The sequence below is a fragment of the Ambystoma mexicanum genome, chromosome 14 (genome assembly GCF_040938575.1).
Source record: "Ambystoma mexicanum isolate Mex_15411 chromosome 14, UKY_AmexF1_1, whole genome shotgun sequence".
NCBI classification, from domain to species: Eukaryota; Metazoa; Chordata; class Amphibia; order Caudata; family Ambystomatidae; genus Ambystoma; species Ambystoma mexicanum.
The window spans coordinates 24,540,754-24,566,747 of record NC_090940.1 but is presented as its reverse complement, the minus strand read 5'-3'; the positions used below and the strand labels follow the sequence as shown (position 1 = coordinate 24,566,747).

At 47.9% G+C, this 25,994-nt stretch overlaps 1 protein-coding gene across 2 annotated transcripts in view; it reads left to right on the top strand.

The window, feature by feature from the left end:
- BRMS1L (BRMS1 like transcriptional repressor) overlaps window positions 1–25,994 on the top strand; it is a 198,086-nt gene that overhangs the window by 93,960 nt on the left and 78,132 nt on the right. For both annotated transcript variants that reach the window (XM_069638428.1, XM_069638429.1), the window contains 3 exons: window positions 3,687–3,751; window positions 5,505–5,544; window positions 7,883–7,960. In XM_069638428.1, the coding sequence (XP_069494529.1) occupies window positions 3,687–3,751; window positions 5,505–5,544; window positions 7,883–7,960 (183 nt within the window). The remainder of the gene's footprint in view (window positions 1–3,686; window positions 3,752–5,504; window positions 5,545–7,882; window positions 7,961–25,994) is intronic.

Sequence of the window (25,994 nt, the reverse complement as noted above, 5' to 3'; positions counted from 1 at the left end):
ATTAAGACATCTTTTCTCTACTGTTCCTTCTCACAACCCACCTCCAACTCCGGGTACTGCTCGCTAGTCAATGCACAGCATGTGATTCTAAGCAGATTAACAAACATCAGAAGACAAACAAAATGCAATACTCTGCAGTGACCACTGGATGTTGGATTATGCACAGCATGTGAATCCAAGCAGATCCAATCATCAGAAATGCTTTTACGGTAAATAATGCATGTCATTCTTGTCCTTTGAGACTGTTGACCTTTAAAACTGTATTTTTGGTTGTGGTTACTTCCGCTTGCAGCGTGAGTGAGTTGCAGGCACTATCCGCCAAACCACCTTTCACGGTTTTCCATAAGGACAGGTTTGGCCTTAGGGTTTGTCCTCCTTTTCTTCTGAAGGTTGTGTTAGACTTTCATTTGAGCCAGGTCATTCTTCCGGCGTTCTATCCTCCTCCGCATCCAGGTAAGGAAGAGGAGAGGCTCCATAGGTTGGATCCTAGGAGAGCTTTAAGTTTGTACCACTCGCGCATGTCCCGGGTCAGAGTGGATGATCACCTCTTTGTAGGATACGCTGGAAGGCGTTTGGGTCAAGCTGTTACTAAGCAGACCTTTTCCCATTGGATCATCTGGTGAATCTCTGAATGCTACTGTCTGCCAGGTAAGGACCCTCTGGTAGGCTTACGGGCCCATTCTACTAGGGGTGTGGCTGCCTCCACTGCTCTGCAGAGGGGTGTTCCCATTCGTAACATCTGTGAAGCAGCCACATGGTCCTCTGTTTTTACTTTTGTAAAACACTATTCCCTGGATTCTATCCATGGGCAAGATTTAGCCTTTGGCAAGGCAGTCCTCTATTCTGCAATTTAATTGGGCATTCTAAAATTCTAAATTCTTTTCCCACCACCTTACGTTGGTACTGCTTTGGGAGTCTGTCATAGATGTGGAATAAGTCGGAGGACACCATCCCCTCAAAGGACGTTACTTTCTTACCTGGTAACGTTCTTTCGATGGGATGTTCCTCCGACGTATTCCACATCGCACCCTGCCCCTCTACACAATGTCTTATGCGATTGCAGCTTACTTTTCCGCAAGGTTTTCTGTAGTCATACTGGCAGATGATTGGTGCCACACGTTCTGGGAAAAAACTACAACTGAGGCTACGGGCGTCGTGTGTCCTACTGATGACATCCTTTGACGTTGGCTCGAGGGAGGCCCTTGAGGACAGCGTATCGACGCAGGATGCAGACGCCGAAAAACTTTCCGAAGCAGCACAGCTGTGGCTATGACCTGTCATAGATGTGGCATATGTTAGAGGAACATCCCATTGAAAGAACGTTACCAGGTAAGAAAGTAACTTGTTGTTCTACCCTGAACCCTTGCCCAAGCCTCCAGTGCACTAAAGCATTGTATATGCATGTGACTCGGTACAAAACACCAAATGAATACAAAATGAACAGTAAAGCTAACTCAACCCCATCACCAGCTCACTGCAAAATCCATAGCCCTTGCTCTAATCCTAGCCTTACCCTAACCACACCTCTTAAAACACTTAGTTGGTAGGAAAGCTCAGTAGGTTAAGCACTCGCTGCTGCAATATGTTGGTCGCATGTTGGAATCCTGGTAAAGTCAATGCAGTCTTTTATCCATCCGAGGTCAATATGAGTACCCATTTGGTTGGGATGATAATTTCATAAATGTGTGTAAAGCGTTTTTTTGGATAATGCACCATATAAGTTATCACCTTATGTACTTGGAAGGCCTTCTCTACACTGCACTAACCACTAGGCTTATCCTAACCCCTATCCTACATCCAACATTGCCAGCCCTCTCCAACCTCCCTATCCCTTTCTTTAACCCTTACCCAAACCATTATTCTATTTGCCCTAGCCTTAACATAACACCCATCTTAACCCTCAGCCGGGCAATCGCAAGCCCACTGAACCCTTGCAGCACTGCATTCTTGGCTACTTTTCACCTATGTTATGACTACTATTTGCTTGGTGACTTTTTCACTTCAGAAGTATTTTCACCACCTACATTTCTGTTAGCAACATTTTCACTGGATACCGATTTCTTGTGTTGGTCAAATGTTCCAGAGAGCTATTGAACAGTTACCTAATGTTCTCCTCTTTCAGTTACATTGGATATGTTGAACAAAAAGCGGTGGAATAACCAAAGTTTATTCTGTGGTTTATTCTAAGGAGAGCGGCTGTTTGGAGGGGTGGGGGAGCAACCAATGCATTGCGATTACTTACCACCATGGCTCTGATATTCCCAGAGGAGTAGATTGGGGGGGGTTCAACGGAAGGTCACTGGAGGTAGATTTCCCACTGTTTGTTTGAGGGAGAGGTGCCCAGGAGCTGCATATGCAACCATGAGCAGGTACAAAAATTTGCGAAGAAGAAATGCATAAGGCATTGATGCAGACACCTTCTGGACACGTCACCAGACAGGAAAGACGAGTTCCAGCGACTGCCACCGCACTCGGGGCGCTCTTCCATAGCAGGATCCTTCAGGCTGAAATGCATCAGAAAGGTGACTTCCACCGCAATGTGGCGGCTACTGAAGTTCCAGCAACAGCGAGGTAGCCCACTGGAGAGCTGGTCAGTCCACCGGGGAGGGGGGGCACTCTGAAGGCTCAGGATGGCTGGATCCTTGAGAATGTATTGCCATTAGTTTGTTCCACCAGTCCAATGGTTGCAGATCAGGTAGTCCAGCAGGGGTTCGCCGGGCCAAACGCAGGAAGAGGATGCTGAGCCTCTTTGGGTGTCATCCAGTCTGCTGCTGGCCTACACAGGCTACTTGTTTCCAACGTTGATCTGCAGGAAATGGCTGCAGGAGTCCTGTCATTGAAAATCCTAGCTGGAAGCAAGTCCAAGCCTACCAATAGTAAGCACGTGAACCGTTCAGATAGCCAGCAGTGGTCCAATCTGGGACCCCTGTCAGTTTCTCTCACCCCGTGCATCTAGACAGACCCGCCCCCTTGCTGTGCCAAGCTATCCTGTGAAAGCGGCAGCTTTCCCAGGCAAGTGCATGACCTTATATGGGACTTATTGACCTGGCACAGGAGGAAGGCCACAAACAATATAGCCAAAGAAAGCAAAATTCTCGTGGCAGGGCCATTTAGGGCACTAGTCATGTTCATTAGCTACACGCGGTCAATGCAAATGTGCGCACTAGAAATAACGTACAAATGTAATCCCAAGTGTAAAATGGTAGGATGATACAAATGTATCCCCAGTGCATTGTAAGATGCTGTGTGCACTGTTAAAAAGTTACCAAAACGCAAAAGTAAAACTTAGTTTCCCAGCACTGATCGTTTGAAGGACTGATCAGTCTCTGCAAAACAAAATGAGCAAAAGGCCCAGGGAGTGACGCTGAAGGCTTCACTTCCCTGTAAAAACGAAACGTTTGTGGGTCCATAGAATATGGAGCCAAAGTTGCCCAAAAATCTTTTGTAACTGGCCCAGCGCCTCATGTAACCAGTCTCTTAAAGACCTCACTGTGGCATGTGCTGTGTGTTATTTTTTGTGTGGGACCCCTGTTTGCGTGTTTTGGCGCTCCAGCAACTGTTCAAGATGGTCCGGCTTTTATAGTGAAGCCATGTATGAGCAGCAGGTTTGAGTTGGGAAGGACTGTGGGCGTTTGTGGCGTTGCAGTGGTCCCTGTCTGTTTGCACACCTTCCTTGACTTTCCAACGACCATATATTGTGTACATGCTGCAGGAGCTGGACATCCTGGAAGACTGGACGTCGATCCGGAAGGTAGGAAGGCTGCGGCCTCCTCTCCTGGGGACTAACTCGGTGCTGTCTTAAGGTGCACTACAGCACACGTGCAGCGCGCAGACTTGCACCTGTCCCATTGGAGGTGTGTTCAGGATGTCCTGTCGTTTTGCTGCTTGCTTGCCAATTCATGTTGCCGTTTTTAGAACCCTAAATTTATAACCTAAAAAAGCAAAACCTACAAGTAGTATTTTGTTTCAGAATGCTCCTGTTTCAATGTGTCAGCCAAAAAAAGTGAACGCTGCAAACTGAGTGTAAATGGTGCAGGCTGCACTGCACCCTCTGCTTGGTGGCACTGGTAACCTGTGAAACCTCTGTAAAGGCTTGACCTTCAGAAACCAGAGGTTTCAAGGATGGGGAAGGGGGGGAAGCAAGTGGCTTGCGGCTCATTTGCAATGATTTGCCCTAAAATGCAGAGCTTGCGGTTCCAAGTCCTCCCGGTTTTCTCGCCTCTGCACAGTTGCTTGTGCCCTAAGGAACTAGTGCATGTGTTGCGCCGCTCGCAAAGAGCGGAGGCAGGGGGTACGTAGAGTGATGGATGCACCGTTCCACCCTCCACCCTCTGCAGTTCAGCCGGATGCTGCAGGTGCGGTGCTCGGGGCGGAGTGAATGCAGGTGAAGGGGCAGAGCAGCAGTGTGACTGCACATGTTGGGCTGTACCGGTCCTATGGCTTGGGTTTTGCATACGGTCACCCTACTGGATGTGTCCATGAATAGCCACACCTGGTCTCTTGTGATCCTAAACTCCACATGGTGGCCTTTTAGTTTGACTTATTACTGATTGGCCAGAACGCCTGTTTAGTGAATTAGTCCTAGGCAGCGTACTTGTTCTGGATGTGCTTCTGGGAAAGCTTTCCCATTGTGGGCACTTGTTTGCCCATTTGACTAGTGACGGGCATCCCTACATTCGCAATGGTGAAGTTCAGGGGTGTGCTGTGTCTCACGGTCTCATGCACTTGGCCTTCTCGAGTTCCTCGCTTGCTGCTCATGCACTTAGTCCTTTATTTACTTGGATTCAGTTGGCCCCTCTAGTCCCATTTTTGTTTTTTTGTTTTTAGGGGAAGGGCCTTGATGCGAGGGCTTAATTGAACCACTTCAAGGCTGATGAAAACCATGTGAGTGCGCTGTGTCTGATGGTGGTGTTTTGTGGCGGATCCCGGTGGTTTGTCCTAGTTCTTGGTAATCGCCTGTGTTTGTGTGGGGGGTATGTGTGTGTTTGGTTGTGCGTGCGCTCTAGTGCAATGTGCTTTTATTCTCCAGCTTCCCAGGTGTGGCGGGGCATGCATCTTGCATGCCTTGTCAGTGTCTTCCTCTGTTGGGTCCAGAGGTGCTTGGGCGACAGGCAAGTGTTTCTAGGGGGTGTTTGCCCCGCAAGCAGCGGCGTATGGAGCCTGTCTTAAAGTTGCACATGCAACATGCATCGTCCCATCGGAGCACACAAATGGGTGGGACATGCGTATAGCAGTGTGGGGAAGGGTAGATAGGAGAAGGTGGTGCGGCTTCCTTCACAGCTGCTGCTCAAGTGGGCGTTTGGACAGTGGTGTGGGGCGACTTGCGCACACTGCAGCAGTATTGCTAGGCTGCATCATAGGTCCCGCTCCCCCCTGCATTGTAGGCTTATAGATGGCATTGATGTCTGCGTACTGCAGCTGGCATGCCCTCTGGGCAGAGCGGGAGACTAATCCTGGTGCATGCTTCCCTGACTGAATGCCTAATGCTTTCCCTTTTCTTCCAGGCAATGGCTACCCTGGGTCCTCACAGAGTAAAGGCAGAAGGTAAGCCACTCGTACAGCTGTGAACTCCCAAGACCGGGGCGGAAGAGGGTGTGCTGGAAGAGGCGGGATTTGCCGGGACCTGTCTTTGACACTAGTGCTTGTCCGCAAGCTCTGCGTGTACAAGCCTGCTCCTCCATGCACACCTCCAACCCCCCCCCCCCCCCCCCATTTACTTTTGAATTCCAACCTTACCTCATGCCTGGCCTATGGCGCCAGTGCTTGCTGTGCCACTTCTCACTCGCCGTCAGACCGAGGCTGACCAACTATGTGCCTCTTCCGTGGCAAGTGATCTGGTTTTGGTAAACTGGTTTGCTCTTTGTGAGCGAACCAGTTTACCAAAATGCACTTGCCTTTGGCCCGACGCTGATAGCAATTGCTTCCTGGGCTGCAGTCTGTAACCTCTAGCAACAGAACCACTGGTTTCTTTAAAGGTCTCTATAACTCAAGTTGGCAAACTGCTACCAGGTGGTAAAACCTCAGCCGTGGATGTGTCCAGGCTGTCTGCTGTAGGCAACACCGTCTGGAACCACCATTGAATGGTACATTGCCATATATGAGAGTGGGGTTCTGGCGAAGGTACCTGTTTTATGGTTTTTTTGTGTTTCTGTCTGTGGCAGGCCACCAAATAAACTCCATTCAAAAGGAGATATTTGTAGGTTCTAATGTTTTTATTGTGAAGCCACAGCGGGAACCCATCAAACTCTAAATAACAAATCTTCTTCTGCAGAGCCATTCCTCCTTAATCGGCCTCCATGTCTCCAGTCACTGTCCAGTCTCACTGGTGCCAAAGGCTAGAATAGGCTGACATCCAGTACCAGGCAAGCTGCAAGCCATGACATTAAGTCAGGATCTGACTCCCACCCCACCTCGGAACTAATCAATTCACCTGAACCATCAGTTCATGCCATGCACTAAAAGTTCCCCCCACCCCCCTTCCCTGAGGTGGAGAACAGTTCACCTCGGTCCAGGCAGGCTGACTAATTAAACTCTATGTGACGGCGCAAGACCTTGACCAAGCACCAACCGCTCCCAGGGGAAAAATAAGGGACAAGCACAATAAAAGCCATTGTGGGTCCCAAGTGCCAGGGTGCAACACTAGTGTTAGAACGTGGGTACATCTTCACTGGGTTTGCTACTCGGTCTTTGTTTCTGCTAGAGAACATGTTTCTTCGTCCACATTGCCGTGCGCCAGCACCTCCGCTTACTGGCTGGGCAGCTTTACCCAGAGGCAGTGCGCGCTTACTGGTGTGCCAAGGTTTCTCCTGTCTGAACACGGCTAGCATTACCCAGAGGCAGCGCGGGCTTGCTGGTGTGCCAAGGTTTCTCCTGTCTGAACATGGCTAGCATTACCCAGAGGCAGCGCGCCCTTACTGGTGTGACAAGGTTTCTCCTGTCTGAACACTGCTAGCATTACCCAGAGGCAGCGCAGGCTTGCTGGTGTGCCAAGGTTTCTCCTGTCTGAACATGGCTAGCATTACCCAGAGGCAACACGCCCTTACTGGTGTGCCAAGGTTTCTCCTGTCTGAACACTGCTAGCATTACCCAGAGGCAGCGCGGGCTTGCTGGTGTGCCAATGTTTCTCCTGTCTGAACACGGCTAGCATTACCCAGAGGCAGCGCGGGCTTGCTGGTGTGCCAATGTTTCTCCTGTCTGAACATGGCTAGCATTACCCAGAGGCAACACGCCCTTACTGGTGTGCCAAGGTTTCTCCTGTCTGAACACTGCTAGCATTACCCAGAGGCAGCGCGGGCTTGCTGGTGTGCCAATGTTTCTCCTGTCTGAACACGGCTAGCATTACCCAGAGGCAGCGCGGGCTTGCTGGTGTGCCAATGTTTCTCCTGTCTGAACACGGCTAGCATTACCCAGAGGCAGCGCGGGCTTGCTGGTGTGCCAATGTTTCTCCTGGCTGAACATGTCTAGCAGTTGATTGTCTCTTTCGAGAAGTGTTTGTGTCTGGTTGTACCACTGCCTTCTCGCTCTCTGGTTTTATTACTGCACTTAAATGGGCAAGATGAATTACTCTGTCCACTGCAGTTCCCTTAAAGATTGGCCCTGCACATGAGATGCCTGTGGCTCACTTTGCCAATGGAGGTACTAGTTCCATGGTTGGAATCAGCCCAGGTTCAGACGAACCTCGCCTTGGTCTTTGCGTTGCTATCATCTGGTGTGAAGGGGCAGAGGGTTATTGCCAGTTGAAAGCCCTGCTTTACTGCCACGTTGAATGGAAGGCAGATCTTTGTTGAAGTGCTGGTATGTTGAGGACACTGACCTTTTGATGTGCTGGAAACTGAGTGGACTCTTAAGACTACATCCATATAACTGCTCTTTCTTTCCACAGATCTTGTAGAGGCATCGCTCCGCTCGCCAGGGGCATCGCCACGCCACGGCTCAGGACGAGGCCTTGCAGTGTCTGTAGGTAAGGACATGTGCTTGTTCGGACGGAGGGGGCCGGGTGCATTTAGAGTTGAAGGCAAGCGTCCCCAAACAGCACGATCCTCCCCGCAATGAGAGACAATGAAAGACTCTCCCAAAATGGGAATAAGGCCAAGACAGAGTGCGGGTGAGCGTAAATGGGAGTTTATCAATCAGAATAGGGCATGCAAAGAACTCTGCAAACTCCGAGAGCGCTCTGTCTGACAATAGCAAAGACAGGCGTATATATTTACAAAAAACGTCATAAGAACCTACACACTATAGGGGGCACAAATTCATGGGGATTGGGTGGCGACGACTAACTATAGGTGCTGCTGTGATGTGGTTGGCTTTGGCTGGAAGACGTCATTGGGCAGCCTCGTGGGTTGGGCTGGGCCTGGCCGGGTGGCGGAGTTCATCCAGGCGGTGTTGTGGGGCCATCGTGGCCAGTGGCAGAGATGAATGTCTCTTCCTGACTTATTAGCCCTATGCCATGCACACCGCAGTCATTCGAGCATTTTTAGCATTATCTTCAGTAAATCTTACAATAGGTTATACAACAGGTTAATGCAACACAGGAGGAATGCACCTTGTGAGGGGACTGGAGGTAATACGTCAGGGCATGGTTACCAGTGTCCTGTTGACCGGGGCCATAGGTCGAGGGGCTAAGCTTCAGGGCCTGGCACGGGCGGTACATGTCTTTCTGCCTTGTTAGAAGTTGTTATGGATGTTCCGCTGTGTGTTGTCAAAGTGTTGGGTGTCTTTATTGCACAGGGCCATAAGTCTGAGGTGGTCCGGTGGGTTGTGAGGTTTACGAGGGGGCGCGTATGTTCAGGCAGAGGTTTACTGCTGTGCTGTAAATAATGCAGGTGGCGGGTGGTGGCCTTGGGTGCTACAGAGGGGGTTACAAATCTTTGAAGCGGCTCCAGTCTGGTTGGGGGAGGTAAAGCAGCGCGGCGCGGTCTCTGCTCTCATGCCTTTGGCAGCCTTCATAGGGAGGGAGGGGGAATGGCCTTGCAAGTATTTCACAAAGGTATCTCCCTCGTGTGTTGCTGAGATAGGTAAAAACATCAAACATTTGAACATTCTATAATACTTATTCAAATCCTTTTAAAACATGCATTTCAACTTTGCTGGATGTGTCTCGATTATACCCAGTCTGAACACCGTACTCGTACACTATGTTTTAACAACTACAGTATTTAATTATATGTATATATATATTTGCAGTAAGTGAGGTAGTAGTCGGGTTGGTGGAATACATAGGAAATGACTCGCCACTGTACGTGACGGTGGTGGCACATAAGAAGCTTAGACATACACACATAACTAGTGCATTTCTTGCGCATCCTTCACATGAGTTCCACAGTCTGGTTACATTCGTTTTCTCGTGTATTCTAGCAGCATTAGTTCAGTTATGGCGCGAGCCCATGGGGTGTAAGTTTCTCAGTAATACACGTAACAAATAGATTCTTGGTGCGTTCCTTTATTATTAGCATCCAACTGCAATGGTACATGCTCATTATTGCTTATATCATGGGAGCATGATGTCTTTTAATTATACATCTTACAGGCTTTTATAATATAAGGGATTTTATGAGAGGAAAGCATCCTTTGCAAGTAGTTTAAACATTAATATACGAGGATTGTCAGGCCTGTGACGACCATTTTACTGTTCATTTTATTTTGCCTAGGCCTGCTGGCCGGGTCATGCTGGGAGCGATGATACACTGCGGAAGGTGACTGTTACAATGTTAGTGCATTACACTGGCTCATGTCCTTCTGGTTCGTGGGAACGGGCTCGCAGCGGATCTGCCAGGGTGCTGCGGCAACAAGGATGACTGAAACCCTCCAAGGGTGGGGGCCGCGCTACAGCGCGCTGAGCTCACACCATCTTTACCAGACAAAAATGGTGTCTAGGCCTAGCTAAATCTTAATACGTGCGGGCAATTAATACGTGCGGGCAATGTCTCCAGTGGGTGAGCCCTCCACCACCTGGGCCCGGGTGGCATGAGGAGACGTCCAAGAGAGCCATAGTCCTCACCTGGGGAGAAAGTGCAGGCGAGGGGGGTCGTTGTGGACCAGTCCTCCCCTACATTTCCCCCCTTTCGTTACTAAAGTAACGAATTCTTTAAATCTTCTATCCTCCTACATTCTGCCTCGTCCATCACTGCCTCATCCCATGCCGGAGTTCCTTTGATGGGCATCCATGCCCTGCACACTGCTCTTAAGCTCTCACCTCTCCGGGCATATTCATCTGGAGTACACGTTAGATATATGCACCCACCATCTGCTTCTAAATCTACCCAAACCTCCTCATACCATTCTAGTATACGGGGCTCTTTGATGGTGGTGTGCCACAACTTATCTACAATATCTTTATCGTGGTATATGGGCACCAGTTGGTACCTGGGCGAATTATCTATCCCTGTTTGTACTTGTGCTTCTTGCATTGTTTTTATTGTCCCGTGTGAGTTGCCCATTGTCACCATCATCATTGCACCATTTGGTACTGCGTTAGCACAGACTCGAAGACCCACCTGGCACAGGCAAAAAAGTAGAAGGAGGAACACAACAGCTGGTATTAAAAATTTCACAGTTGTTCCAAGCCATGAGGGAACCCAGGAGAAGATGTTGTCGAACCAGGCACTCGCTTCTGCTCCACCTTCCATTTTCATTTTTTCTCCTAGTTGTGGACTGCTTCGATCACATGGGACAGGGAGCCATTCTCTGCGTCCTCGGAAGGTACGAAAGTGCAGCAGGTACTTCCTATTTTTCGGCAAACACCACCGTCCATCGCTGTCAACAGGTCCAGGACATACCTGTTTTGCATGGTCATACCGGTCAAGTGGCACAGCGAGTAGAGCGCTCGCTTTGACATCTGTGCAGAGCTTGCTAACGCAGGTTCGAATCCCGGCGGGGCCAAACTCAGCCTTTCATCCTTCCGAGGTCGATAAATGAGCACCACACACCGTGGGTAATAATAAGCAGCGCTCAGATACCTGAGGGTTCGTAGCGCTATATAAGTGCCTAATTATTATTATTATTATTAGTCGTAAAGCTCTTAGTTCGACTCTGATGATATTGAATCCTTCTTCAGTGTCGTTCGCCAGCTGAATCAGTTCCCAGCGTGTTATCTGGAGCCATTTTGCATTTGCCCTTGCTTGGACACTTGAGACTAGTGAGGCAAAGAATGTTTCTGCTGAGCTGAATAATCGATATTTGTCTGGGATCTGGGCCAATAGTTCTGATGATGCCTTTGATATGTAATTTGATGCTCGTCTTTTACGGGTCAGCACTTCTCCCTTGCTTCCAGAAGACAGGACATATATTTGTGACTCTGCAGTGGGTTGAGCCACATTCTGCATGCGTTCCTGTGTCCTTTTGAGGTCTGGGATGGTGCTCCCATCGATGTGGCTTTCTGGTATCACCATTAGTGCCGAGTGCAGAGTGGCCATTGAGCAGCTGCCACTCCATGACTGGGGGAGGTGTAGGTATGCCTGTTTGCCGCACACCCAGTACGTGTCCATGAGGGCCGCAGTCCCTTTCTTTAGGGTCTTGTTGCAGCTCTTGTTTGTTCCCATGGGGGTTCTTCCTTCCCCTTTAAAGCACAGTTTATAGTCCATTTCGCTCTGTAGTTTGAACGGCTTTTCAATGGCAGTTACCCAAGTTAGCTTTGAAATGTGTTCTCTCCATACTGGTGTACATGTTTCCTCTATCCACTGTAATTTATCCGGCGCCACACCTCTTAGTGCTTCCGCTTTGCACATCACTTCTTCATCCTTCCGCTTGTTGTCAGAAAAAAGTGTCCCTCCTATCACAAAACATGGTTCTTTCAAACCTACTACTCCTGTCGTTTTTGGGTAACAGGTTTTCTCGTTCTGCAGCATTTGAAAAGTCACTTCGTGTGCCTGGAAGGTGTTCTTGATCCTGCACAGCGTGAGATGAAGAAGACATTGGCATCCACAATAGGCAACTCTTTGGGTAACAATACTTTGGGTGTACCTGATGCATGGGGGATGAGGGAACAGACATAACAGCTTTCGTTTGTTGTCTGTTTAGCTGTGGCACTCATGTCTGCATACCACTTATTTGTTTGATGGGGGTGTCGTGGGTCTTCCATCTTATCTAGACCTAGCCCATAGTACTCATCATACTTCTTCCTCCCTGTTTCTCTCTTTCGTCTGGTGTTCTTGTTACTCATGTACTTCCCAACCCCCTGAGCAGTGGGCAAACTAGGCCCCCCTTTCTCATTCCCGCCCCCCTTGGCCCATTCATCATATAGTATTTCGTGCATTTCTAGTAGTTTTTCGTTTTCTTTCCTGACGCTATCTGGCAGATTGTTTTTTGGAATGTGGGCAGGCTTGCTGGTGGGGGTGTCATACAACCATGATATGGCAGACGGGTTTCGATCGTTGAGACTATGGGCATTGTAACTGGATACCCCTGGTGGAGACACTGTGTTGCTCTGCATTTCACCATGTGGCTTTTCTCTTTGTGCGGTCACAACACTTGATGGTGTGGTATGATACCCCCAGACAAGTTTAGTTCCGTCCCATAATCAAAAAATCACCTTCCCTTGTATTGACATCTGCAGTTGTATTGGGCCTGGTGGTACTGTTAATTGGTCTAGTAGTGCTATTACTCCCTCCCCCCTCGTACATCTCGATAGAGATGAACGCTATAAACCAATATGTAACCAAGCCAAACATTATCATAAAAAACAATGTGATGCATACTGATAATCCACACTCATACAAATATCTACATCTTTTATATACTAATTCTCTCATTCTACTAATTCTATCCGTTGCAGGCTGCCCGTTAGATGCCATGGAAGCTCCTGTTTGAGATATAAAAGTGCATTAAGTGCATGCATGTAAACGTTTTGCTGGCACCATCTGTGCCAATACATTTGACGGGGAACGGAAGCGGGTGGGGCTGCGGGGGAGGGGTATTCACAGACAAGGGTATATAAAAGATATAATATTATTATTTCATTAATTATACATCACTCACCTAGATAAAAAAAAGAAATCCCACACACACACCCTTTTTTTTTTTTTTTTTTTTTTTTGTACTATCGTTGTCAGGCATTATTTCATTCAGTTCCAGTGCTGACATTATTCCATTCAGGTTCAGTGCTGACACACACACTCACGCAAGTCGATATTTAGACATCTTACTCATTTGCATTGGTTGCTGTTGTCTGTGCCTCCTCGTCTATCTCCTCGTGTACACTGCTGTATGCTTTTCGTACGTCGGTTAAGTGCACCCAGTATCTCAAACCCTTCACCTTTACTGCCGTGGGCGTGCAAAATATTACTTCGTATGGGCCATGAAATCGTGGAGCATTCCACCGACGCACGAAACTTCTGACATAAATTGAGTCGCCTGGCATTAACTGTAGCTGCTGCTCTGGCTCCGTGACAGATCCTGTTACATTTCCCTCTTCTCTAGTGAAGGGTGGGGAGAGTTGCTTCGATATTGCGCGCGCTGCCCTTGTTAATTTTCTTAGGTAGTCTGTGAACTCATCTCCCAATATTGCGGCGCTTCTGTGAGCATCTGAGTGTTCACGCAGTGGAGAGTGTGCTGTGTTCATTCGTCTCCCAGTCACGATCTCGTGTGGGGACAAGTGGTGGTCTTTACTTGGTTGATTTCTCAACTCAAATAGAGCCAGGGGTAGACAGTAAATCCAATTTTTCTTTAATGAGAAGCATAGTTTTGATAATCTGCCCTTCAACAGGCCGTTCATCTTTTCCACTACGCCATTACTTTGTGGATGATAAATCGAACATAATTTATGTTTTATACCCAATAACGTGGTAACTTCCTTGAAAAGTTCATTCACAAAGTGAGAGCCGTTGTCTGAGCGTATCACGTCACAAATTCCCCAGCGCGGGAACACTTCCCTTACTAGGAACTTGGCGGCGCTTTTGGCATCTGGTCGCGCACATGGTCCCGCTTCCACCCACCTTGAAAATGGGCACACCACCACGATCATGTACCGCGAGCCATTACACCTTTCCCCCATGTCTGCATAATCTATATGCAGTTCTCTGAATGGGCCAATGGGTTTGGGAATTGTTCCCCGGAGTGTGCGTAATGTCATTCCTGAGTTGTATATTTGGCATGTTGTACATTCCATTGTCAATCGAGACACATGTTCCTGGAGACAGGGCACAAACCATTCTTCCTGTATCTCTGCTGCGATGTGCTGCTTGGTGTTGCGTGCGGGGAAGTGTAACTGTTGAAATGCAACCTCTAGTAACTGTAGTGGCATTACCACTTTCCCTGAGTTATTTTGCCGCCATAGTAGATCTGTCCCTGATTGGCTGCATCCCCGTTTCGTCCATGTTAGTTTTTCTTCTGCATTAGCTCCTTCCTGTAATTCTAGTATTTGTGATAAGGACATCATGTTATACCCTTCTGACAGTTCTTTGGTTGTTGTGTTCTTGATCATGAACTCACCGGTGTCGTATTTCTGAAAATGGGAAGCCTCCTTGGCGGCAGCGTCTGCTGCCGCGTTCCCTAAAGACACAACGTCTGAGTTGGAGGTATGGGCCTGGCACTTCACTATTGCTACGGCAGTAGGGTTTTGTAGGGCCTCAATTAATTCTTTTAACAATTCTGCATGCTGCACTGGTGTTCCATCTGCCCTTCTGAAACCCCTACGGCCCCATCTTGCTAGACCTCCATGTACGGTCGTTGTCATGTAAGCTGAGTCCGTGTATATTGTAACTGCACAGCCCTTTGCTGCGTGTAGTGCTTCTATGAGCGCAACCAGTTCTGCTGCCTGTGCAGAGTAATGCGACGGGAGGCGGTACTGTACTAATGTTTCGAACTCACCTTCCTCTAATCTCACTACCGCCATGCCAACGTGTTTTTCTCCCGTGTCCATATCAATTGATGCGGACCCATCCACAAAGTACACTTCCCCCTCGCTGAGAGCGTTTTCACACACCACTGTGCCCTCCCCTCCTTCTCCTGTGTGGGTTGCGCAATCGTGATTTTCCATGTCTTCTACTGTGCACGCTTCTGTAATGAATGTGGCGGGGTTCACTGTTTTACATCTCACTATGTGGATGTTGGCGCTGGACAATATAATCTCGTATGCTGTTGCCCGCTGTGTGGTCAGTGTGTTTTTTGATCTTTCAAGTATTGCAAATAATGAGTGCTCCACAAACAATGTCACAGGGCATCCCATTACTATTGTGGCACTTTTTTCAATCGCAAATGCGGCTGCTGCGAGCGATTGTTCGCACGCGAAATGACCCTGCATTACGGCATCTAAAGTACCACTATAGTAAGCTAGGGGCTTGTGTCCTAAGGATGTCTTTTGTGTCAGCACCGCTGTCATAAGTGTTCCTTTGCAATGGGAAAATAGGTAAAATTCGTGTCCATAATCAGGGTTTGCTAGTACTGGAGCGCTTGAAATTAGCTCTTTCAGTGATTTGAACGATATGCTCATTTCTTCTGACCATTTTATATTTACATTCTCCTGTTGTGCTTCTTTGAGTGCTTGTAGGAGGGGCCTGGTGTATGCTGCATAGTCTAGTATCCATGCTCGGCAATAATTGCACATCCCCAAAAATTTCTGCATATCTTTCACTGTTGTGGGTTCTCCTACCGATCTTATTGCCTCTACCCTGTCGGGAATTATTCTTTTTCCATCTTTCGATATGAGCTGTCCCAGGTATAGGACCTCAGGCAGACAATACTGTAGCTTCTCCTTGTCTACCTTGTATCCTTTGTTGGCCAGTAAAGTCAGGAGCGTTGTTGAATCTTTTCTACACGTTTCTTTGTCTTGTGCACACACCAATAAATCGTCCACGTACTGAATAATCGTACTCTCTACTGATAGGTTCCCCAAGTCTTCATGCAATATGCGGTTGAATATGCTCGGGCTTTCACAGTATCCCTGTGGCAGTCTGCAGTGTTCATATCTTTTTCCCCCCAGTGTGAACGCTGTAAGGTATCTACTCTCTTCAGCCAGAGGTATTGAGAAGAATGCGTTTTTCAAGTCCACTACTGTAAAATGTGATGCTGCTTTTGGGATACTGCATAGTATGGATGCAGGGTTCGGGACTAGAGGGAACTCTTTTTGTATTACATCATTGAGGGGGCGTAAATCCTGTATCATCCGCCAAGATCCCCCCTTTGCTTTTTTGATTGGATAAATACATGTGTTACATGGGGAGTTTGAAGGCACTATTATTACTTGTACTAGTAGTGCATTTATGGTCTCTTTTATCCCTTCTTCAGCTTCACGGGACAATGGATACTGTTTAACTCTTGGTAAGATAGCTCCTTGTTTTAGTTTTATTCTCACAGGTTGTACTCCATGCAACAGCCCTACATCATGTGGGCCTGTTGTCCATAAATTGTTTGGTACTAGCCTCATGTCGTCATCAAAAAATGACGGTAGTGTTCCTTCCACTGCCATCAATTGGACGGGGATCTCTCTGGCTTGGATCAAAATGTCACAGGGCATCGCTATTTCCATTACTATCTCACCATCTACTTCTGTGTCTGAAAAGAGATCCTCATCTGTTACCTCGCGTAAGGCAAGGTTGGCGTTTGTACACAGTACGGTGCGCCACTCACATCCTTCTTTGTCCATTCCAATCACAGCGATCCGCTTCGTTGATACCTGCACAGCGTGCAAATCCAACGACACCACTGATCCTGGTGTTGCATTCGGACACACTATGGGGCGGAAGAGGAATTCTGCTGGAATCCTCCAATCCATGTTTTTTAGCTCTGGGACTATAAGGGCCAAAGTCTTTAGCCCTGCAATAAACATCTCTTCCTTTTGTGGCAGCCCTCGTATTTCCTGTGTGGTTGTGTAGGCTTGCACTACCAACATTGCACGCAAGGGACATATCCCGGGTGTAGAACACACTATTCCTCCTTCGGTAAATGATATGGTCATGTTAGGTTTACTCATAAGATCCCTCCCCAGCAAATTTATCGGGGACTGTTCATAATACAGTAAGGGTGCTTTTACGGTCTTGCCCCCTATGGTTACATCCAAAGCTTCTGTGTAAGGAACTTCAATTACAGCCCCAGAGAACCCCTGCGTCTCTAACTTCCTGTTAGATAACGGGAATCGGCCCTCTCTGACACATGATTTCTCCGCTCCCGAATCAACCATGAATATAAATTGCCTGTCTCCTATCTGCGCCCCCACCAATGGTTCCTCTGCTGCACTGTGGGTGGTAGATAGAACTGGACACGCAAGTGTTCTCTGTGGGCTGTCCTATGCGGGGTGTCTCATGGCCCCCCCATCATTAAATACGTTACCTGAGACCACTGACATGCCGTTATAAGGTGCTGGTGCGGGGGCCCCGTTAGCTGCTGTCGCGAAAGGGTTGCCTGGTGTATATTGCATGCTGTCGTTGTTAGGCATGTTTTGTGGGTGGTTCTGTGTTCTATATTGGGGTCCCTGTTGCTGGCTCGTGTTACCCTGGCTTGGATCTCTCAGTTGCTGTTGTCCCATCGGAAGGCCATATGGGCTTCCCGGGTGGGGATGGCCATACTGTTCCATCTCCTGGAACCCGTTGTTTTGTCTATTTCTGCACTCCCTGAAGTAGTGTCCCCATCGCCCACAGTTCCAGCAACTCCCCTGAGGGCCCCTGGGACCCTGCCATCCACTTCCTCCCATTCCCCCGTACCCCTGCGGTCCACCTCCTCTTCGGCTCCTGTACCCACCTCGTCCCCCTCGAGGGGTCCACTCTTGCCACTGCGGACCTCCACCCTGCTCCTGCTCGTTCCACTGCCGCTGTCCGGTTCCCGCCCAATTAGTTGCCATCCTTCCTTGTATTGCTATCAGCCCCTCCTCCTCATCTTCTCCCTCCCTGCTGTGTGGGAGCGCGGCTACTGCTGCTGCAACCTTCACTAACTTTGTCTGCACCAACTTCGCCTCGTCTGCCAATCTTTTCTGCGCCACCTCCTTCTCCCTTTCCTTGATTCGTTTACAATGGTGTACTATTATGCTCCGAATTTCCGGCCATCCCTTTGCTTCTATACCTGCTATTTTGTCAAGCGCCTTCTGCACCTCCTTTGGGAGCCCCCTTTTTATAATGAAGTAAAATAAAGATGTCGATTGATACCAGGGCGTGCCCGTTTCCGCTCTCCACATCTCTTGGACCCGAAAAATGTAATCCATAGCCTCCTCCCCGTCATTCATGGCACACTGCATCACGGACTGTAAGTCAGGCGTGTCTGGAAATGTTTCGCGTAAGGCGTCCCACACCCTAGCACGCACTGTGTTAAAGGAGGCCCCATCATGGCGGTCGCAGTCTAATGTTACTCCCGGGAAACCGGCTTTAACCCATACTCTTTCAGCCTGGTCGCCCACCGCTGATACGAGCAGACTTTTCACATCTCCTACAGCCAGGGGTACCCCAGCTGTATGTTTTTCGAAGGCGTATATCCACTTACTAGCCCCTCCTGATAACGGGGGCAATAGCTTTAATAAATTAGCTTTATCCATCTGTGCCCATGGGATATAGTTAGGCCTTCCTCCTCCCCTATGTATCAACGGGAGCTGTAGCTTTCCTTTCGTTGTTGCATCCGGACCCGTTTTGGCTGCTGATTTTCCCATTGATGCCATTTTCCCCACTCTGTTCCTTAGTCGTCCCGACCAGTCATCATCTAGGGTTCTCATAGAACATGCACCTTCCTCCCCCTCGCTTCCCCCTCCTATTGCCATACTCAATCTGTCGCTTTCGTCTAGCTCATCTCTAATATCACATAGTAATTCCTCTCTAAGTCCCCCAAGCCTTTCTTCGTTACCACCATCTTCCTCTCGGGTCCCTACTTCTATTATTAGCGTTGGTTCTTCCTCAATCCTAAACAGGATCTCGCCCTTCTTCCACCCCTCTTCGGGCCGTCTGCTTTCATCCGATGCTCTAGACGTACGTCCAGCTCTAGTTGTATCCAGTGCTGTCCGTTCGCATATGTTTTTTATCCTCGAGAGCTCATCTTTTGCTATCGACAGTCTTGATTCTAGATCATCTGTGAGTTTCTCTATGTCCACCCTTTGTGTACCCGCCTGGCCTCGCTCCCTTGTACTTTCATATGGTGGGGGTGCAGTGGGCCGGTGGGGTGTGGTAGTTGTCGGGGGAGGTACATACATTGGATCACTGTATCCTTCTGCGGGTACAGGTTTCTTTAATATCGGGTATAAACTTATTACCTCTACTGGTGGTGTTACACCTGGCAATTCTTTGATATCTTTCTGTAACACCAGTGGATTGTCTGTAGTAGATGGGAGATCAGGATTTGGTGCTGGCGCTTTAGGCGGTGGTACCTCTTCGAATAACCGCCAAAGATCTAATATTTCCCTCCTATTCTGCAGCTGTTTCCCTCGGTACTTCAAGAAAATGCATGTCATCACCATATCTAGAACGCTTTTGTCAAATGACCCTCCCTCTGGCCATATCTGGGGTAGCCCCTCTCCTTTCAACTCGGTTACCCATTGGTCGTGGTATTTCTTAATCCGCTCCGCGTGCCCTGGAAGGCTTTTACAAATATGTGATAATGGTGTTTCAGGCCCCATCTCTGTGTGCCCTCCTAGTGCTTATGTGTCTCCGTATGTCTGCAACTCCAATGTTACTGTAGTATCGATATTGTTTTTTCGTATTCTACTTCACATCCAGTGTTATGCTCGGTTGGGCTCTCCCTCCCTTGATTGCCCAATACAAAAACTGTCAGTTCACAATTTCTACTTTGTTCTCTTCGGGGGACACATACAAGAGCAATCCATTTATTTTGACACTATCAACCCGGAAATCAAAAGATACCCACTCACGTCACTGTCTCAGCGTTGCTTCAAAAGAGTTTTTATCCGGTCACACTTACCATGACCATTTGACAATTATACATTTATAGCCGTTTTACACATTCGCAACATCAAAGTCGTCCCTTGACACATACGAGGTGCACACACCTCTTGGTAACACTCAGTACACCATTCACGCTGCCCTCCCTTTCCTCCCTAGCCGGCTGTCCCTCTCTATCTTACTTAGCGCATATGCATATATTTATAGGTTTTAACCTTCTCTCCCCCCTCTAGTAGGACCCTTGTTCTCTTACTTTTCTCCCAAGTTTGTGCTAATTCCGTTTTTATTCTCCCCCTACCCCTAAAGAAAAAAGAAAAAGAAGTAGTAGCGATCACTAATATGTTCTCAGTGCCCCCTTTTGCTGAGCACTTTTATCTTGTATTTCACTTCGTCATATATTCCCAGCACTAGTCAATATAGCACTATGCGGCGCCGCCTTCCACCCCCTTTCGGAGCTAGGTTCCCGTCACTTCTATCTCTTTATTCACCTCGTAATCCTAATGGCCATATGCAAAGAAAAAGAAAGGAAAATTTTAGAGTAATCTTTAGTATATCTTCGTACCCCCTTCTCGTTCCCTTTCCTACCCTTCTCTCCCCGCTCCCTTTACAATCGCTCACACTCAGTACTCACGTGCCCGTCTTGAACCGATAGTCTCCGAAACTGGGTCCGTCCAGGCAGTGTCGCCGTTAACTCAACAGTCAGCCCCGGCTCCGGCGAGCGGTACTCAAAGGGGATTTTTTTCCAATCGGGATCCCGTACCCTTTCTCTATTGAGTGCGCACTTCTTAGTGTACCGGTCGCCGTTGGCGGGCAGCCTCCCGGAGCCGGCTCACCGTGCGTATCCCTTTCCGACCGGAGATTCTCGTGCCAAAAGGGGACGGTTATAATGGGTTTAGGAAGAAATAAAATCACGCTATCGGGGTCACCACTGAAGGCAAGCGTCCCCAAACAGCACGATCCTCCCCGCAATGAGAGACAATGAAAGACTCTCCCAAAATGGGAATAAGGCCAAGACAGAGTGCGGGTGAGCGTAAATGGGAGTTTATCAATCAGAATAGGGCATGCAAAGAACTCTGCAAACTCCGAGAGCGCTCTGTCTGACAATAGCAAAGACAGGCGTATATATTTACAAAAAACGTCATAAGAACCTACACACTATAGGGGGCACAAATTCATGGGGATTGGGTGGCGACGACTAACTATAGGTGCTGCTGTGATGTGGTTGGCTTTGGCTGGAAGACGTCATTGGGCAGCCTCGTGGGTTGGGCTGGGCTTGGCCGGGTGGCGGAGTTCATCCAGGCGGTGTTGTGGGGCCATCGTGGCCAGTGGCAGAGATGAATGTCTCTTCCTGACTTATTAGCCCTATGCCATGCACACCGCAGTCATTCGAGCATTTTTAGCATTATCTTCTTCAGTAAATCTTACAATAGGTTATACAACAGGTTAATGCAACACAGGAGGAATGCACCTTGTGAGGGGACTGGAGGTAATACGTCAGGGCATGGTTACCAGTGTCCTGTTGACCGGGGCCATAGGTCGAGGGGCTAAGCTTCAGGGCCTGGCACGGGCGGTACATGTCTTTCTGCCTTGTTAGAAGTTGTTATGGATGTTCCGCTGTGTGTTGTCAAAGTGTTGGGTGTCTTTATTGCACAGGGCCATAAGTCTGAGGTGGTCCGGTGGGTTGTGAGGTTTACGAGGGGGCGCGTATGTTCAGGCAGAGGTTTACTGCTGTGCTGTAAATAATGCAGGTGGCGGGTGGTGGCCTTGGGTGCTACAGAGGGGGTTACAAATCTTTGAAGCGGCTCCAGTCTGGTTGGGGGAGGTAAAGCAGCGCGGCGCGGTCTCTGCTCTCATGCCTTTGGCAGCCTTCATAGGGAGGGAGGGGGAATGGCCTTGCAAGTATTTCACAAAGGTATCTCCCTCGTGTGTTGCTGAGATAGGTAAAAACATCAAACATTTGAACATTCTATAATACTTATTCAAATCCTTTTAAAACATGCATTTCAACTTTGCTGGATGTGTCTCGATTATACCCAGTCTGAACACCGTACTCGTACACTATGTTTTAACAACTACAGTATTTAATTATATGTATATATATATTTGCAGTAAGTGAGGTAGTAGTCGGGTTGGTGGAATACATAGGAAATGACTCGCCACTGTACGTGACGGTGGTGGCACATAAGAAGCTTAGACATACACACATAACTAGTGCATTTCTTGCGCATCCTTCACATGAGTTCCACAGTCTGGTTACATTCGTTTTCTCGTGTATTCTAGCAGCATTAGTTCAGTTATGGCGCGAGCCCATGGGGTGTAAGTTTCTCAGTAATACACGTAACAAATAGATTCTTGGTGCGTTCCTTTATTATTAGCATCCAACTGCAATGGTGTATGCTCATTGTTGCTTATATCATGGGGGCATGATCTCTTTTAATTATACATCTTACAGGCTTTTATAATATAAGGGATTTTATGAGAGGAAAGCATCCTTTGCAAGTAGTTTAAACATTAATATACGAGGATTGTCAGGCCTGTGACGACCATTTTACTGTTCATTTTATTTTGCCTAGGCCTGCTGGCCGGGTCATGCTGGGAGCGATGATACGATACACTGCGGAAGGTGACTGTTAAAATGTTAGTGCATTACACTGGCTCATGTCCTTCTGGTTCGTGGGAACGGGCTCGCAGCGGATCTACCAGGGTGCTGCGGCAACAAGGATGACTGAAACCCTCCAAGGGTGGGGGCCGCGCTACAGCGCGCTGAGCTCACACCATCTTTACCAGACAAAAATGGTGTCTAGGCCTAGCTAAATCTTAATACGTGTGGGCAATTAATACGTGCGGGCAATGTCTCCAGTGGGTGAGCCCTCCACCACCTGGGCCCGGGTGGCATGAGGAGACGTCCAAGAGAGCCATAGTCCTCACCTGGGGAGAAAGTGCAGGCGAGGGGGGTCGTTGTGGACCAGTCCTCCCCTACAGAGTCCTTGGAGAAACCAATGTGTGCACATGTGAATTGCACATTGAGCCTCAGTTCATGAACGTCCACTCGAGAATCCTGGATTCCCTGAGGTCTGCCCCAGCCGCATGCACTTTCTCACTGGATAGGTCGGGTTACATGTGATTATTATTTATTTTAATCACATAAAGATTTGCATTTTTAAAGAACCCAAAACATCGAGGAGGTGGGGGCAGAGGGGGAGAACAAATTTTGTTTTCCTTTTTTAAATCCTTTTCCCCCCCACCCCTTAAACAACTTTTCCCAGTCCCAACATTTAATTACCCTTCTATAATTCGTTATATTTTTTCTGTTGTAATCTTTATATATTCGATAACAAAACTGCATATCCATAGGTGCACAGTGTTCATCATTCAAGACGATCCTAGAACACCAACGCTGCATCTGCTGATGCAGGGTAATCCTAGTGCAGCTTTACGCGATCCTTCCTGCAAGGCAATCCTAGAACACCAACGCTGCATCTGCTGATGCAGGGTAATCCTAGAGCAGCTTCACGCGATCCTTCCTGCAAGGCAATCCTAGAACACCAACTCTGCATCTGCTGATGCAGGGTAATCCTAGAGCAGCTGTACGCGATCCTTCCTGCAAGGCAATCCTAGAACACCAACGTTGCGTCTGCTGATGCAGGGTAATCCTAGAGCAGCTTTACGCGATCCTTCCTGCAAGGCAATCCTAGAACACCAACGCTTCGTCTGCTGATGCAGGGTAATCCTAGAGCAGCTTTACGCGATCCTTTCTGCAAGGCAATCCTAGAACACCAACGCTGCATCTGCTGATGCAGGGTAATCCTAGAGCAGCTTCACGCGATCCTTCCTGCAAGGCAATCCTAGAACACCAACGCTGCGTCTGCTGATGCAGGGTGATCCTAGAGCAGCTTTACGCGATCCTTCCTGCAAGGCAATCCTAGCACACCAACGCTGCGTCTGCTGATGCAGGGTAATCCTAGAGCAGCTTTACGCGATCCTTCCTGCAAGGCAATCCTAGAACACCAACGCTGCATCTGCTGATGCAGGGTAATCCTAGTTTTTGTAACTAGAGGGAGATGCCCTTGGAGTGTCAGAGCAGAGGGCTGTAGAGAACGAAATGCACAAGTGGGTTCGCTCTGACAACTAGATTTGAGGGGGGGTACTCTTTTTTTATAGTACACCTTAAGTTATTAAGTCATGTAAAGTGAACCCTAAACACAAATAGACTAAAGATTCACATTTTCACATAGAGTAGAGTTGCATTTATTAGTTTATGCATTTCGACATGAAGGGATTGGTCTTCAAAAATATAGTAAAGTTTAACTTAAGTAGACATATTACAACCAATGTTCTAAACAGTGCAAAAAGCTATTGGTTTTCTGTAAGCCAGGCTTGGGGTGACCTAACACGTGGTCACCCCAAGCCTGGCTTACAGAAAACCAATAGCTTAAGTTAAACTTTACTATCACTTGTCACTAATAGGTGGTGGTCACTATTTAAATTCCAAAGCACCAAAATGGAACTAAACTTGTTTAAAAAAACTTCATTGAATTTACAATTTTAATGTAAAGTTTAAAAAAACTAAATATTTTTGAAGACCAATCCCCCCCTCAAATCTAGTTGTCAGAGCGAACCCACTTGTGCATTTCGCAGGGTAATCCTAGAGCAGCTTCACGCGATCCTTCCTGCAAGGCAATCCTAGAACACCAACGCTGCATCTGCTGATGCAGGGTGATCCTAGAGTAGGTGGGGGCATCACTTATACAGGTCAATCCCAGAGCACCTGTTCACAAGCCATATGTATACAGGCTACCCTTAAAAAAGCAGCACATCAATGGGCATTGATGATGGGCTACCCCAGAACAGCTGCACACATTAGCCATTCATCCAGTTCCCAGAGACCTTGTCCAGCAGGCTTCCAGGAATGGGGTCAGTCGTTACTCTTACAAGCATGCAGAACAGAATGCTTCTGCCAAGTGGCTCAGTAGATCGGACACCCTCAGGTCGGCATCCTTGCACCTCTTTAAATCGTATTGGAACGATATGACCGCTCTACTTCGAGACAATTGAAAATGTGCAGCCAATTTAATTTTAAAGTGGTTTTATTGGCATTTACAAAATACAGTAGCAATTCACCATTCTATTTGCACATCATATTGTGTCAGTGAAAATGTGCAGGCAAAAGTTTCATTTTTGGTAATGTGGTCTTCCTGAACCAGGAGCACTGCACCTAACTTCTCTTATGGTCCTTATAACTGAGTCCTGTCTCCTCCTGGAGCTCACAACCCACAGGAATCTCCAATATAGTAAGAAAATCTGTGTTCTAGTCGATGCAGGGCAGGTAGACTCTTTCTAGGACCCTTTATCAACCCAGGAGGAATTGCCAACACGCCAATAAACCCTTTGCTGCCATCCACTGGAACTGGGGAAGGGCTGTGCCCCTGATTTATTTTCTTTTTGGTGCAGTAGTGCGCGGAGGAAGGAGTATTCTCCCCTGTTGTGAACAGTCACTGGACCAGAAAGGGGATTAACAGCAGGCACACTGCAATCCAAATGACTCTTCAGTGCAGTGCCCACAGGCCAATCCCTTCAAGTGCATCTACTTTGGTAAATGGTGAAACGCACCAAGCTCGACTTGTGCTCCCACAGCCCCTTTCCCAGTGTGAGGAGCCGGGAATCTATCCCTGCCTAAACTCAAACTAAGGATCTGTCCGATGTCCAAAGCAAAGATTTCTTGTGTCTGAAATACTATTATGGCCCTCACACTCTATAAATTAACTCTAAAGTGGAAATGTCTTTAGCCTTGTAAAGTGTGCAAGTGTCCAAAAGGAAAAGGTGGCGGTCCAACAAAAGAAAAGCTCCAAATTAATAAAGTTCCCAATTCCAGAGGCTGGTCCCCCTTCCCATGGGTTTATCTTCACTGTTCTTTAAACGTAAAGGATCTTCATTTCCTTGGGTTCTCTTGCACAATGAAACAACTTGTAGACAAAACAACTTGGTTGTCGGTTTCAGTCGATACCTGGTATACTTTCGATTTTTACCAGTGTCTTTGGTTCTGACACGACCTTCTAAGGAGTACTCATGTGATTTGCTTTACACATAGTGTAACTTGACTTTGCCTGATACACTCTTGCCTGGGCTTTTTTCAGGCGTTGCCTTTGATAACTTGTAGCTTGACTGTCTGGCATACTCTCCTGCCAGGGC